This window comes from Sapajus apella, unplaced genomic scaffold (genome assembly GCF_009761245.1).
Source record: "Sapajus apella isolate SASKATOON/1434 unplaced genomic scaffold, GSC_monkey_1.0 scaffold84, whole genome shotgun sequence".
NCBI classification, from domain to species: domain Eukaryota; kingdom Metazoa; phylum Chordata; class Mammalia; order Primates; family Cebidae; genus Sapajus; species Sapajus apella.
The window spans coordinates 4,346,665-4,363,558 of record NW_022437024.1 but is presented as its reverse complement, the minus strand read 5'-3'; the positions used below and the strand labels follow the sequence as shown (position 1 = coordinate 4,363,558).

The window sequence follows — 16,894 nt, the reverse complement described above, 5'->3', positions numbered from 1 at the left end:
GCCTATCTTAAAAACAACCAGCCTGGCAGATGAGAATAAAGAAAAGAGAATGCAGGAGGAAAACACACCTAATTAATTAGTCCACAAAACTGGGGCAAGGGCAGGGTTGGGAAGAGCAGATCCAAGTGTAAATAAGAGGAAAATGAAAACATAACTAAACTCTTGAAAAATAGTAACAACTTTTAAAAGCACATCATTAATTCTCCATCCCTGTTTCTAGATACAACCTCTTATGTTTCCTTGATATTAAATTCCCTGGGACCAGGGGCAGTGGCTCTTGCCTGTAATCCCAACACTTTGGGAGGTCGAGGTGAGTGGATCACCTGAGGTGAGGAGGTCGAGACCAGCCTGGCCAACATGGTGAAACCCTGTCTCTACTAAAAGTACAAAAATTAGCCTGGCATGGTGGTACATACCTGTAGCCCAAGCTACTTGGGAGGCTGAGGCAAGAGAATTGTTTGAACACACGAGGCAGAGGTTGCAGAGAGCTGAGATCATACCACGGCACTCCAGCCTGGGTGACAGAGCAAGATTCTGTCTCATTAAAAAAATAAATAAAATTCCTTAGGTCTGCCACCTTGGAGGAAAGCATGTTTCTCTGTTGTTGAAAGCAAAAACTGAACTGAACAGGCTAATGAAAAATTAAGGTCTATACAGGTGTAGCTGCCAAATACTTTGGGAATCCTCATAAATCAATTCTATAGAAATACTGTGTGCCATTTTCTTTTCATGTATTCCTAATAAACTAGTGATCTTTATAAGCCCCTTTTAAATTTTTACTTATTTTAGTTTATTTTTGTGTAGAGGCCTTTGTTGCCCAGCCTGGTCTCAAGCTTCTGGCTTTACTCAGTTTTCTTGCCTGAGCCTCCCAAAGTGGTGGGATTACAGATGTCAGCCACCACGCCTGGCCTAGACTCCCTTTTTAAAGAATCAAGATATTCCTCTAACATCTCTTAAAACAAGAATCTAATTTTATATCTGTCTATTCATCCATCCACATACACAGATACATATTTTCCAAACGAAATCTTTAAAGACTTTTCTTAGGCCTGGCCCGCATATCCTTATTGTTATAGCTTACATATATATAAAACAGAACACGCATACGTGTGTGTTAGTGTGTGTGTGTATATATATCAATATAATATATCATGCCTTATGAGTTTTTTTCTTTACCTGACTATTCCTCCTAAATGAGTTTCCTTAAGGATAGGAATGCAGTTCTGTATTCTTGGGAATAAATATGTCTGCCACTTACTAAGTAATTAATATATACCAAAATCATGAATAAATACAATTAATTAAATACATGAAACTAATTTAAATCACAGTACAAAACTATATATAATGCCCCATTGTATGAAGAACTGGAAACATGTTTAAAAAATAACAACAAAAGCCCCAACACGTTTTACCTGATGCCACCGGGATACTACAGCCTGCAGCCTTGAGCGCTTTTACAGCATCGCACACCCGGGCGGGATAAACACAAACGGCGGCTGTAGTAATGTCTACCAGGAAAACATAGGAATAGCCAACTTTAAATGAAGTTCAACTCACATAACATGCTTTTAATTATTATTTATATCACAACGTTGGCAAAAATCAAATGAGAGAAAAAATAATTCCCCCACAATGCTGCAATAAATTTAAAGATTTTTACTTTCCACATTCCCTTCTAGTTCTTGACAACATGAATCATTTTCTCATTGTTAGTCACAAAAACAAGTCTGATATACTCTTCTTCGAGATTAACGTAGTACTCCTTTCTAAAAATGTCTAAATAGTAAACCTGGCGGTCATGACTAAATGAAAACATTTCATGTAGATAACAAAATCCAGATTTATAGAGCACTCGCACAGGACAATCTGAAGAAAGGGCAGTTTGAAAAAGGAAAGATGAAGAAAAACGTAAGTGAAATTTAGAGAGTGGTACCACAAAAATGACATTTAACTAATCCTATTCCCTCTTTTGCAAGGAATAATAAAATCTGAAACGGAAGCCCTCATTTTAAGAAACAAGTTAATCAATTTAAAACAATTTAGAAATCAATTAGTCATTATAAAACAAAGCAATATCATAAGACCTTACACCAAGTTATCTTTAAGTGCAATAAATAAGGCGGTATTTTTATTGCCAACTCGAAAGACACATAATACTTTTCAAAAGGCACAGAGTTGTTTAGGTTTGTATGTTACCTACAAATTATTCAGGATAAAAGACCTGCACTGGGCCAATTCAACTCTCTAGCTGCACTCACAGCAGACAGGCACTCAGAAGCCATGAAGCATACTCCATGGGAAGGAGATCTGGCTCCCAAAACCAGCCCAGCAAGAAATAAGACGTGCCTGGCCTTCCAGGTCTTGTTTTCCTTATTTAGAAAACAAAGGAATCAATTCTCACATGTATCCAACATCCCCAAAATGCTAAGCTTCTAAACTTTAGCAACTTTAGAAAAGTCCTTCCTTTCATGTACACTAAAGCAGTGAATATGACTTTTTTTGAAAGATCTAATCTAATATACAAGCAGGCAATATTTCTCATTTGCATTTTATTTTCAAAAGTATTTCATATACTCACAGAAAATACTTTATGTATGAGACGTGATTATTAAGTAATGAGACTGGCTTTTTCACACATAGCTAGGGAATCAGAATCAGTATTTTAGAGTCACTAAACAGAAATTTTCCAAAACCAAAAATTGAAAAGAAATATAAAGGCACTCTCTACCAAGCACTTTAATCCATGGATTGAAAGAACTGACCTAAAAAAAAAAAAAAAAAAAGACTCAGATTCTCTTCCTGCTGTTTTTCAGAGAAGAATTTCAATTATTTGTCTATATATACACAGTAAGGGTTTGTATAGTGGATTCTATCACTGCTATCATTAGCAGCTGTATCTTACGCCCTCTTAGATTTAGTAAACAGTATTGTAAGCAGGTAACCACCACAGAGATCACACACAACAACATTACCTTTATCATGCATATTTAAAGCTTTTAAGAGATCTTCCCGGATTGGGTATTTGGCTTTATAACAGAGCCTTTGAATGTTGGAAGGTGTATCATCGCCTGAAAGTGTAGTAAGATCTATAAAGGTAACAGCTTTCAGGAGCCAAGCAGCCTGGTTTGAAGAAAAGTAAAAACAAAGTAAATTAAATAAATAAATAAACCTCCAACCCAGCTGGTTAGTAGAGAATCATTAGACAAGCATGAGTGTTAATATCTTATGTCTACACTGTTCTGTGGAATATTCTGATACATGATATAAACACAGTTCAAGAGCCACTAACAAGATGAACACTACCCAAAATAAAACAAGAGGGAGAAAGGGCCTGAAACATTTTTTTTCTCCCGCAAATATCCCAAATTGAAACCCCCATTAGCCCATGTCTCCCCACTTCTGACTGCTCCATCTCACCCATAGAGAGAACCCATCATAGCTACCCTGACATAGAAGAGTCTGAAAGAAGGTTTCTATCTTACATTTTGCCTCCTGCCCTGGAATCTGGAATGAAATTATTATTTTTAAGTTTCTGAGGTTTTTTTGTGTTTTGTTTTTCAATGTAATCCAATTCCATTTTTAAAACAACATTCATATTTCACAACTCAGTCTGATGAATTTCCTTTTATCTTTTCAATCATAATATTTCTAAGGACGAGCAAAATATGAAATATCACTATAAAGGATTCAATCACAACACTCTGCCTCACTTGTAAAATGAACACTCTGAATACCTTTTAACCCTACACAGCATGTCCTTGGTTGGGATACACTGAAGAAAATGCTGACCACAAGTACTCTACGAATCATCATTTTTGGAATTCTGAAAAATGATTTATGGAAAGTAATAGTAAGGTAAACATGATGGTCAAGAAAGGTCAACTCATACCTAAGGGCCTCAACAGTGGACACATCAGGTTTAGATGTTAGGGCTTTAAAAATTAAAATAGAAGACAACCAAAGAAGGCATGTCTAAAAAACTGAATAAATGTGTTGAGAAAATATGCCATTTAATTCACTCATGAATAAAGATGCCTCAAATTCATTTGCGGCTTTGCCACTCAAGAGTGATAAGATTTTTAACTTGTTCGGATAAATGTGTTATCTTTCTCCAACCCATCATCATCATATATGAATTATTAAAATAAGTCATGGACAGCTGCAATCTTTTAAGTTTAGATGCATCTTGAGCGAAATTCAATATTGTGGCCTTGAAGGAAGAGACCATGCATTGTAAAACACCGGCACAGAAGGCTCAAGAAGAACCCTTACCTGCCACTCCTTTTTCACAGTTCTGCGAGCCTGGATTTGTTCCGCACGCCTCAGAACTGCCGGCTGATTCACTTGTATTTTGGAGATCCAGCTAAGGTCTAAAACAGACACGAAAACACTTTTTGAAACTTAGAGTTTCATTAAATATAGTCACTAATTTTTACATGGTCCTTGAAAGGATATATTTACCATTTGACATCAACATTTTCTTAAAGCTTCTGTTTCTTTTTCGGACAACTATAAATAAACAACCTTGTTGAAGGACGCCCAGGCAACAAAAGGCATACTTCATGCACAATCGCTGCCGTTACTTTTAAAGGCAAAAACCACAATTGCTTCTGTACCAACCTACACATCTGGAACTAGAAGAACCTGTACTGATTCAATACACAGACGTGTCTAACAATGGGGAGATGTGTGTTACCCATGCCACGTACCTCACCTCTGACAGCAAGGACTTATTTGTGAGTGTCCAGCCCAGGACAGCAAATGATTAATAAATACTTAAGTGAACTAATGGTGGGGCTTATAGAATCTGTGATCACCACCCCCTTACTGGCAAGATTAATACATACTACATGCTGACAAGATACAGCCCATTCGTTCTTCAAAGAAGAATTTTTCAAAATGTATTAGAAATAACAACATCGACTGATATAACAGAAGTTAGAAAAAAAGAGAAAACAAATAATTTAACGTTTCAAGAGATACCTCTGTTGCTTTTGTTCTGAGATGCTCTCTCCTACCTTGATCTACCCTTCATTCCCTTCTGGTTAACTATAATTTCTACTTTCAGACCTAGTCTAAATAGTAGCTGTTGTGAAAACACCGTCAGCTCCCCAGACAGAGCTAACATTTGGATAGGCCTCTACCACAGAACTTGTAATCAATTCACCGAGGAGTCCAGGAGAAACTATTTGTTGTACTTAGTACATTGTCAGCCATGATCTTACTCATCTTTGGGTGTCTAACATCAAAGAGTGTTTGGTACACGTATTTCAACTTTATCCACCAATATCCTATAATATAGGGGGCCTCACAGTAAATTGGGCATCAACCTATTTACCTTCTGTAACTAACTTCACTTCTGTATCCCTCTAGCAATTCCATGTTTTTAAAAGAGCCTTAAAAGAGAACTGTAGAAAAAGTTATCCATTAGAAAAAAATGCACTAATTATATAACTCTTTAAAATGTAATGAGGAAAACTGATCACATACTGTATCATGTAACAATATAAATTTAAGTATTTGCATCTAAAGTAATGTTTACAAATGACATTCTTTCTCTCACTCATTTTCATTTCATTCTTCTTAAAAGTATCAGTATTAAAGGCATAGAAATTGCAAGTAGGACTCTGAGTGATTAATAATGATATTCTTATTTAAATTTCACTACGGAAGAAACAGAGTTTGGGTGCTTCTTTTTCTCTCTAATTATTTTGTTAGCTGAAATCATTTAACAAACCAGATTTTTAACATTTCAATCCATCTGCTCCTGCTCCTCAAAGATATTGTATGTTTTCTTGCTTGTTTGCTGAGCCAACTTCACAGAGAAAATGGGAATCTGGGGTCAGGCCGATGAAATCTGCCTCTGCTTTCTCACCCAAGGGCTGCTTTTGTTCTAGCAGAGCCCAAGAAAATCAGACCAGACACATTGGACTTCGTCGAAACACCCTCTACTCAAACACAAGAGAGGCCTTTTTTTTTTTTTTTTTTTTTTTTTTTTTTTGGACACAGTCTCTCTCTGGCGCCGAGGCTAGAATGCAGCAGCATGATCTCGGCTCACTGCAACCTCCACCTCTGGGGTTCAAGCGATTTCCTGCCTCAGTCTCTGGAGGAGCTGGGACTACAGGCGTGCACCACCAAGCCAGGCTAATTTTTGTATTTTTAATAGAGACAGTGTTTCACCATGTTGGCCAAGCTGGTTTCGAACTCCTGACCTCAAGTAGTCTACCTGCCTCGGCCTCCCAAAGTTCTGGGATTACAGGCTCTCTTTTTTTCCTCTGATGATTGGTAAGAGTGATTGGGTTCCTGGTAAAGACTCTTCAGGCAGATATAGAAAAATGAGTTAAGCAAAGAGTACGTGAACTCCAAGGTCACTGCCAAATAACTGTTGACTGTGATCTAAAAAAGGTAGGCCTATTAGTGGGGCAAGGCTTTGAGACGTTGTTCTTTATTGGTCATAGGACACACCTGAAGTCCTTCCCCTTCTCTTCTCTACTCCCAACTCACCACTACTGTTGCCACTGGCAGCACTGGCACCACTGTTGGAGAGGGATCTCAGGCAAACACAAGACTTCACCATCTGGCTCCTTCCTTGCCGCTCCTCTGACTCTGCGGTACAGCCTTCCTAAACTACTGGCAGTTCCCTGACACATTCTGCCAGACTGTCTCTAGATCTCTGCATGCTGTATGCTCCTTCTACCAAGAATGCCCTTCCCTGCCTTGCCGAACAGAGAGCTGCTGCTCATCTTTTAAGACTCAGTTCAAACATCACCTTCCCTGGGAGCCTTCACTGAACCTCACAGGTTGAGACACCCCTTTGCTTCTTTATGCTTCCATGTAACTCTGCATTCTACCTTTAGTACATCCCCTTCACTCAGAATGCTACTGATGTGTCCAAATGTTTATGTACCCAAAAGATTTTTTAAAACTCCAAGCAAAGGACCTGACACACAGGTGGTATACGATAAATAAGTCGAGTGGTTCCCAAAGACCAGAAATGATTGAATTCTGGGCAGTGTCTTTCTCCACTGCTTCTGACTAGAGAGGACTTTTGGATCTCTACAAGAAAAGGTAGGACTGAAGTATAAATGGGATTCCTGGGAAATTTCACCCTAAAAAACAATTTTTAGGCCTGGCACAGTGGCTCACACCTGTAATCCCAGCACTCTTGGAGGCCAGGGCTGGCAGATCACCTGAGGTCAGCAGTTCAAGACCAGCCTGGCCAACATGGTGAAACCATGTCTCTACTAAAAATACAAAAATTAGCTGGTCGCGGTGGCGCACACCTGTAATCCCAGCTACTCGGGAGGCTGAGGCAGCAGAATTGCTTGAACTCAGGAGATGGAGGTTGTAGTGAGCCAAGATGGTACCACTGCACTCTAGCCTGGGCGAAAGAGCAAAATTCTGTCTCAAGAAAAAAAAAAAACCACAATGTTTAGTACACCAAAGATTAGAACTCACAAGGACCTCTTGCCAGAGGTACCTGCAAACCATCTAGTGGAGAATGTAATAAAATTTCTTCTCTCACAGTATCAGCCTTGACTGCTAAAAATATTAGCGGTCATAAAATTATCCAGCCCTACATTTAATGTAGCCACAAAATTTGCCTCTGTGACCTCCCATGGCAATGAATTATGTAAGTGACTATCTCATTTTATTAGCACTTAATTTGCTACTCTTTAATTTCATCAAATAACCCATGTTCTCATATTATGGGGTCTGGGGAAAAGAAAGGACTGATTGGCCTTTGTTATGTCCTTCATAATTTTTAATATTTTATTCAAGTACCCTTTAGCGTCTCCTTTCCAGGAGAAGTGATTCTAATGCACATAGTCTCATCAGGACCAAAGAATCTTCTTATGAGGCCAAGAGGGGTTTTAAGTACGCATGCCTTTGGGGAGAATAGACATGAAACCATAATTGGAAGGCAATGATACTCTTTTCTTAAAATTCTCCAATGAAAAAAACCCCACTATTTATTTTAGCATGTCATTTTGCTGGTTTTTAGGCCCTTGTGTTGGTTATAAATTTGTCCTCAAATACTCTTCTCACAATTTATTATTATTATTATTTTCCAGTTCACGACTTAGTAGAGACAGAGGTCATTTTCCCTGTAACCCTACTTTCTAGACTTTCCATCGTTTCCATGTGTGTTTCTATAGAAGTTCCTGTATTTTTCACAGTATTCCTAAAATGTAACACCTACGAAAGGAGGCACATTTTCTATTTTGATTTTAAATACAGAAAAATAAATCATAATATTAGAGACCCTCTCCCTCAAAATTCGGGGAAAATAAAAGAGATTAAATTTCTCATGCTTTCTCTTCTTTCCAGTTTTTTCTATCTACATGGACTACCAAAATTTGTTCCCTAGTGTTGTCTTTAAATAGTCATTTTCTGATATGCACTTCCATATTTTAATAACAGTATATTGCTGAATGTATGCGAACCCTCGCACTCTGCTTTACATAGCAGTGTCACATCATGATTTTACGGTTTTCCTACCTTCCTTTATACCTCCTTAAGACATCAGCCATTTCCCAATTATTGCTCCTTTTCAGTAATCAATTGCCTATTGCTACCAACTACATTCCTCAATTCATTAAGTAATGCCAGTAGGTTAATCTTGGCACTTAATCACTTATTCTGGCATCTAAAATGCTGTTTGTACAGTCCTCGGGCTGGCCATTTCAGTTCCAGTTGCTCTCAGGCTGCCCAGGATCACACAGTTATCGGCCTCAAAGTATCTAGCAGCAGTTGGATTTTACAGTATCTAGCTGTAGTTACACAGCTAGAAGGTCACAGCTCCTTGGTGGAATGAAGTAGATTATATCTGAGTCCATATACAAGTCATACAACTTCTCCATTTAGCACTTCGTGAGTACAAGCATTGTGCCAAATGGTGTGAAAAATGCAATGGCATAGAAGAGTTGCTCCTATCCTGGAAAATTTGAGAGAAAAGCCATAGGCATGGGAAGAGGTGAAAAATACAAAATAAAAGCCAACACAAGAGGGCAAAAAAAAAGTGCTTTCGACCAACATTTCCTGAAATCTTTCTGCTGAAAATAATGAAAACTGACTTTTGTGATTAGAACAAAAAGTGAAAGCGTGGGCTCAGAAAATTGAGAAGAGGTTGGAAAACCAAGCTCAGAAAACAGACAAGAACTAAAGACAACAACAGAGAGCCAAGAGCTGGAAGAGCAACACCAGCATTTAACAGCAACAGCCTGGCCAAGATGCCACACAGCTGCCACCTGACACCACAGTCGCCATTTTCCTTAACTCACTCAGAGCCCCAAGCTCCCTATGAAAGCATCTAATAACTGGACCTCGGTTATATGCTATGCATGACTATGAGGGAATCTCTTTCCTCTGTTGTGCCTCCAACCTAGTCTACATATTGGAGGATTCCCTAACAATGAGAGGATGTGAGTTGGTTGCTGGAGATCAATAAATTTGGGACATGCCAGAAGTAAAAACTTCTCTAGCAGATGCATAAAGCACATTAGCATATGAAACTCTATGACCAAGTCTCATCGTAAAAACAAAACAAAACAAAAAAACCCTTGAATTTTCTTTAATCCAGCATTTCTCAAACTTTTTGACCACGACAGGCTTTTTATCTATTACATATATTTACCACACTAGCTGGATAAGAAGTCAAGTTCAGAGAAGCGTGGGACACAGTAGGTTTGTCCAGTTGGCTAAAACAACCCTAATGGATAAGTAGAGATTTGTGATTGACCCTAAAGCATTATTTCTCAGTCTGGAGACATTTTTAGTTGCCACAGATAGGGTAAATTCCAGAGGAGAAGATGCCACTTGCATCTGGTGGGTAGAGACCAAGGACACTGCTTAATATCCTACAATGCACCTGCAAGTTAGAATCATGTGGTCCCAAATGTCAACAGTGCCAAAGCTGATAAATCCTGCCCAAAAAACTGGGCAGGATGCAGGAAAAATAAACAGGAAGCACTGCAAGTTTGTAGAAAGTGGGACTGTCAGAAGCAAACACAGGTTGGCTAAATTTGACTGAATGTGGCTTATTTGACTGACTGTGGCTTTTATTTGTAAAGTGCTGTAAGCACCAGGCTGAGTGTAGACATGTGCTGTCCAATCAGTAGCCACAGACGTGTGCCTACCTGAGCCCTTGAAATGTGGAGAGTCCAAACTGAGATGTGCTTTAAGTGTAAAATACACAGATTTCAAAGATTCAGTACAAAAAGAAGGATGTAAAATATCTATGTTTTAACACTGATTATACAGTGAAATTATAATATCTGGGATACATTTGGCTAGGTAAAATGCTATTATTTTCATCTGTTTTTATTTTTTTATAATGTGTACTCTTGACATTTTTAAAATTATTCCATGTCTCACATTATGTTTCTCTTGGCTCTAGTCTAGACTTTATGATATAGGTGACCAGAAGTCACAGATATCCAAACAGGGCTCTGACAGAATTAAAGGAGTATTAAAAAAAAATTATCAGCACACAGAATATGTCCCATGGAAATATGTAACTTTGCAAATGCAAATATGAAAAGGCATTTATGGTAGCACTGCTGCAAATGACACCAAGATCTATGTCCAATTCAGTAATACATAGTAAATCATAATATGGAATACAATTCAGCCATTATAAAGAATGAGAGGCCGGGCGCAGTGTAATCTCAGCACTTTGGGAGGCCGAGGCAGGTGGATCATGAGGTCAAGAGATCGATACCATCCTGGCCAACATGGTGAAACCCTGTCTCTACTAAAAATACAAAAATTAGCTGGGTGTGGGGGTGCGTGCCTATAGTCCCAGCTACTCAGAAGGCTGAGGCAGGAGAATCACTTGAACCTGGGAGGTGGAGGTTGAAGTGAGCCAAGATTGTGACACTACACTCCAGACTGGGCAATAGAGCAAGACTCCGTCTCAAAAAAAAAAAAAAAAAAAAAAAAAAAGAACGAGATACATCAGTAAGTAATGTTGTGTAAAACTGATTATGATACATTACTCAGTAAAAGTAAGAAATATGTGCAAGTGTGCTTTTTAAAATAAAACTTAATAAAAACAGAAAAGCATACAAAACATGTATCTGTTGGTATAGTTGCAAAAAAAAAAAAATAAACTATATGCCAAATTGATAGAAGTGTTTCTCTTCAGAGGTAAGATTATATTCCTACTTTCTCATGTTAATATATTCCCCTAACACTTAAACATTCTTACAAAGAGCATGCATTATTATTGAGCAGGACATATATTAATACTTAACTCTTGAGGAGCTGCCAGGCAGCAGTGTGAAGGACAGGTAGAATGAGGGGAAGACTACAGTAGGTAAACCAGTTAGGGCAGTAGTCTGTGGTCCAGCATCCAGCATTTATACAATACCTACCTGGGGCATTCTCACAGCTTTAAACCCTTTGTGATCAATCTTTGGCCACTCAGCTTTTCCAGAAAGCCAGCCTGACACAACTACACAATGTCAGGCAGAAATGATGTCAGAATGCCCTGTTTCTGTTCCCATAGAAAAGATTGGCAAAATGTTCACCACAGGCCCTCAGGTAGAAACTGGTAATTATATTGTTCCTACGTGATACCTACAAGGCGATGAGATAGGCCCACACTATTTAGGGCCTGCTCTGGCCCATCCATAGCTGTGCTCCTCCCCATGGGCAGGGGTCTGTGAGCCAAGGGTATAGACTGCCCCTGAGCCAACATTCCCCTCTAGTCCATACTCAAAGTGCACAGGACCTAGAATTCCTAGATCAAATGGTTCCAGCCTTGTTTACAGGGATCTCTACCCAAAGTCAAGGCTTAAACAAGATACAAGACAGATAAGGGACAGAAAGCCTCCTGGAGAGCTTCATAAATGCAATTCTATGAATACCATTCATTCATTCAACTAATATCAAAGGGCTACTCACAATGGTGCCAGACACCACTGGAGGCTTTCGAGACGGAGCAGTGATGAAAAAGCAAAATTGCTACTCTCACAGGCCTTTCCTAACAAGAGATAAACATATAAACATCTATCAACTATATTATATATCTGAGCTACAATGAAAACTCATATAGGATAAGAATATGGAGAATGAGGATGGGCATGGGCCAGGAAAATCTGATAATAAAACATTTGAGCAGGGCCCCAGGTGAAATGAGCAATGAAGCCATCATCTAAAGAAACAGTGTTCTAGGCAGAAACATCAGAGGCATTTGAACCAGACCAACTCCATCTTGAATAGTGGCTGGCTAAGACTTACTGGGTTGCAATCCCAGATGGTTAAGGCATGCTATGTCACAAGATGAGACTGGAGGTCTGCACAAGATTCGGATCATAAAGACCTTGCTGATTAAACAGGTTGCACTAAAGATGCTGGGTAAAAACCCACCAAAACAAAAATGGCAATGAGAATGACCACTGGTCATCCTCATTACTACACCGCCAGTGACATGACAGTTTATAAATGCCATAGCAATACCAGGAGGTTACCCTATGTGGTCTAAAAAGGGGAGGCATGAATAATCCACCCCTTGTTTAGCAAATAATCAATAAATAACCCATTAAACATAAGCATCCAGCAGCCCTCAGGGCTGCTCTGTCTATGGAGCAGCTATTCTTCTATTCCTTTACTTTCTTAATAAACCTGCTTTCACTTTAAAGACTCGCCCTGAATTCTTTCTTACGCAAGATCCAAGAACCTTCTCTTGGGGTCTGGATCAGGACCCCTTTCTAGTAACAGAAAGAGGAGAAGGCAAGAGTGAACAGTCATATCTAAGGCAAAGCAGGGACACAGTGTAATCAGAGGAAAGTAGGCAAGGCCAGGTACGGGTAATCGAAGAAAGAGAGGTCAGCAAGGGCCAGATCATATAGTAAAACGTTTTCCAAAATGAGGGTAATAACCTATGGATATGTCATGAAATCAATTTTGTCAGTGGCAACCAGCATTTTTAAAAAAGAAGAAAGGGAAAATAGAAAATGTCAAGATACGACGCATGTTATGCAGGTAGGATCATTTGTGGAGGTTCTGTTTCAGTCCACATGTGCAGGCGCGTGTACTGCGTGGCAATATAAAATACACTGCATATGGTGAGCCATGGCCGACAGGGTGTGAAAGGTCCTTAAGGAGAACTTTTTCAGCACGAAAAGGTCTTCCAGTGTGAGATGGGAAGTCTTTTAGAGAATCTTCAGCAACAGCTGAAGTGATCTGATTTATGTTTTAAAATAATCCCTCTGGCTGTGGTGGGAAAGTCAAGTAGGAAGCTCAGGCAAGAGCAAGTGGTAGCCTGTACCTAATCACCGGAAGGTGCAGGGTAGAGAGTCGTCAAAATTGCATCAGTCAACTGACTATAGCTTTTCTATTCTGCCTTTAACATTTGTCTTCAAACAAATAAGAATTTATTTGTCTTAAGAATAAGACAAATACTCAATCTCTGGTGCTATTATTCCCATTTGGAGAGTGAAAAGTCAAAGATCCAGAAGCATGCTGTAAGATTCGCAAAGCATAAGATTCAAAGAGCTTCCTCTGTTCACTACCCATCGACAGCCTCAGGTCAAGTCTCTCTGTGGAAGAGTTTACAGATGAGAACAAGCTGTCAGAGCTGACCTCCCTGTCCCTCTCCCCAACCACTCTATGCTCTAAGTGACTACTGAAGTCACATTCAATAGCTCTTCCCAATATGGCCCAACTACTGCTGAGCTTTAGGTTCTCACTAGGCTGACCACGTCATCGTGGGTTGCCCAAGACAAGCCTGGTTTATGCCTCCTGTCCCCTCTGTGTTAGCATTTGTCTTGTATATTTCATTTCTTAACAAAGTTGAAAATAAACCAAGATGCATTTGGGAGACTCCAGCTTCTCGCATAGTCTCCGGCAATGTCGCATAGCATGTGAGAGCCAGGTGCAGTGAACACAGTTACTTTACCAAGTGGTTCACTCTAAAAGGAAACCAAAATTTGACTCTTTTCCTCACCATCCTGGACATAACAAAACTAACATTCCCAGCATGCCAGGCATTCACCAATTATTGAGGGTACTCAGAATATTCATGGCTACTCTATTCAATACATGGTGCTAGGAAAACTGGCAAACCCCACATATAAGAATGAAACTGGATCCCCATCTCTCACCTTGTACAAAAATCAACTGAAGACGGATGAAAGACTTAAATCTAAGATCTAAAACTATAAAAATGCTAGAAGGTAACATCTGAAAAACTCTTCTAGACATTGGCTTAGGTAAATAATTCATAACTAAGACCCCAAAAGCAAATGCAACAAAAATGAAAAGAAATAAATGGGACCTAATTAAACTAAAAAGCTTCTGCACAGCAAAAGAATCAGCAAAGTTAACAGACAATTCACAGAGTGGGAGTGAATATTCACAAACTATGCATCTCACAAAAGAACAGCATCCAGAATCTACAAGGAAGTCAAATCAGTAACAAAAAAAAACAACAAATCCCATTAAAACGTAGGCAAAGGACATGAATAGACATTTCTCAAAAGAAGATATACAAATGGCCAACAAACATGTTTAAAAAGAGCACAACATCACTAATCATCAGGGAAATGCAAATTAAAACCACAATGAGACAACACCTTACTCCTGCAAGAATGACCATAATTAAAAAGTAAAAAAAATAATAGATGTTGGCATGAATACGGTGAAAAGGGAACACTTTTACACTGGTGATGGGAATGTAAATTAGCACAACCACTATGGAAAAGAGTATGGGGATTCCTTAAAGAACTAAAACTGGAACTAGCACTCAATTCAGCAGTCCCACTACCGGGTATCTACCCAAAGGAAAATAAGTCATTATATGAAAAAGGCACATGCACATGTATGTTTATAGTAGCACAATTTGCAATTGCAAAGATACAAAACCAAGCTAAATGCTCATCAGTCAATGAGTAAATAAAGAAAATGTGGGATTATGAACATCATAGAGGCCGGGCACAGTGGCTCACGCCTGTAATCCCAACACTTTCGGAGGCTGAGGCGGGTGGATCATGAGGTCAGGAGTTCAAGACCAGCCTGGCCAAGATGGTGAAACCCTGTCTCTACTAAAAACTACAAAAAAATTAGCTGGGTAGGGTTGCAGGCACCTGTAATCCCAGCTACTCGGGAGGATGAGACAGAAGAATCACTTGAACCTGGGAGGTGGAGGTTGCAGTGAGCCAAGATCGCACCACTGCACTCCAGCCTGGGCAACAGAGCAAGACTCAGTCTCAAAAAAAAAAAAAAAAAAATATATATATATATACACACACACACACACACACGTCCATCATGGAATACTGAGCCATAAACAAGAACAAAATAATGTCTTTTGCATCACCTTGGATGGAAATAGAGGCCATAATTCTAAGTGAAGTAACTCAAAATGGAAAAATCAAATATCCCATAATCTCACTAATAAATGGGGACTAAGCTGCAAGGACATAAAGGCATGAGAATGGTATAATGAACTTTGGAGATTCAGTGTGAAGTAACAGAGAGGGGGGTGACAGATAAAAGATTACATATTGGGTACAGTGTATATTGCTAGGGTGATGGGAACACTAAAATCTCAGAAATAACCACTAAAGAACTTATTCATGCGATCCAAAACCACTCGTACCCCAAAAACTATTGAAATTATTTTTAAAAAAGAATATTTGTGGCTAAAGATGGCTAAGTCCTCGTCTTTGGTGGTGGTCGAAAAAGTAATCAACACTGTTGTGTCTCTGTTATATCCATCTGATACAGCAGCTAGTTGTGCCCTGGCCTGAGTCCAAGCATGCAAGAGACACAAACGCACAATACCTCCAGTCAGTAGGATAAATGAGCCTCTACTGTAGGTTAGGTGAACCTGAAATACGTATGGGAAACCACTAGGTTCCTTGCAGAGAGCGGACTAAAAGCAATGCTTTTATATTTATCATATTCTGTAAATCTAAAACTATTTACTTTGGGTCAGGTTTTTAAATTCTGCAACAACAAAAACTATCAGCAACAATGACCTCAAAAAAAAGTGTTTAACAAAAAATTTTATTCTGAATTCCAATTTCTCAGGAAAGTTGATTATCTATAACTTGCACAAAATGTTTTTCAACATTTGCCATGTGCCATGGAAAACCAAAGATATCTATTTATCTATCTACCTACATATCAGATTCTAGGATGACCTAAATCTGCTAAAAAGTATCAGTATGTACTTCAAAAAATTAGTAGTTAAGATGCCTGTGCCCAAAGATGGCATTTTAACACATCTTCAGAAGATACAGTTACATAAAACTCTTAAGCCTGACTTTCATTTAGATAAATGACTATTCTAAATATTGTTCACTTTTAGATCTAAATTTTCTATTGAACGTATAAGAAATAAAGCTGCAGTTATTAAGTTGTTGGCTCCACTAGCAGAAGATTCACAAAATAGAATACATCAGTCTCATAGCAGAGTCATAGGTGCTTCAAACAGAAAATCAGTTAAATTAATTTGAATATTGACTCATTTTCAAAATCTAATTTATCAAATAAAAAACCGGAAGTCCATTTTGCTGAAGGTAAAACAACTGACATCTGACACTGCTGTGACTACCACTATAAATTCAGTCAAAGAGGTTAGAATAAAACACATAATTATGTGATTTTGCAGTGATAACATGGATACAAATCTTGATACAAAAGTATTAAGATAAAAACATGTTCTTATTAAATTAGAAAACCTATGGAGCAGAAATATACCTGGATCTCTTTGTGACACATAATTAATAATTTCATCCAAATATGCTTCTATAGACTAACAAAGTGCAAGCTGTCAATGTCAAATTTTAAACATTTTATTTATACACAGAATAAATGAACTATCTGATCTTTGTAAGAAAGCTGACATTAAACATAAATCTTCCTTCATGGCAATATG

General features: G+C 38.6%; 1 protein-coding gene across 6 annotated transcripts in view; it reads right to left on the bottom strand.

Moving 5' to 3' along the window:
* DERA (deoxyribose-phosphate aldolase) overlaps nt 1-16,894 on the bottom strand; it is a 123,514-nt gene that overhangs the window by 78,140 nt on the left and 28,480 nt on the right. For 5 of the 6 annotated variants that reach the window (XM_032253741.1, XM_032253743.1, XM_032253745.1 and 2 more), the window contains 3 exons: nt 4,276-4,373; nt 2,976-3,123; nt 1,416-1,511 (listed from right to left, as the gene is read on the bottom strand). In XM_032253741.1, coding sequence (XP_032109632.1) covers nt 1,416-1,511; nt 2,976-3,123; nt 4,276-4,373 — 342 coding nt within the window. The remainder of the gene's footprint in view (nt 1-1,415; nt 1,512-2,975; nt 3,124-4,275; nt 4,374-16,894) is intronic. The other variant, XM_032253744.1, reaches the window with a different exon arrangement.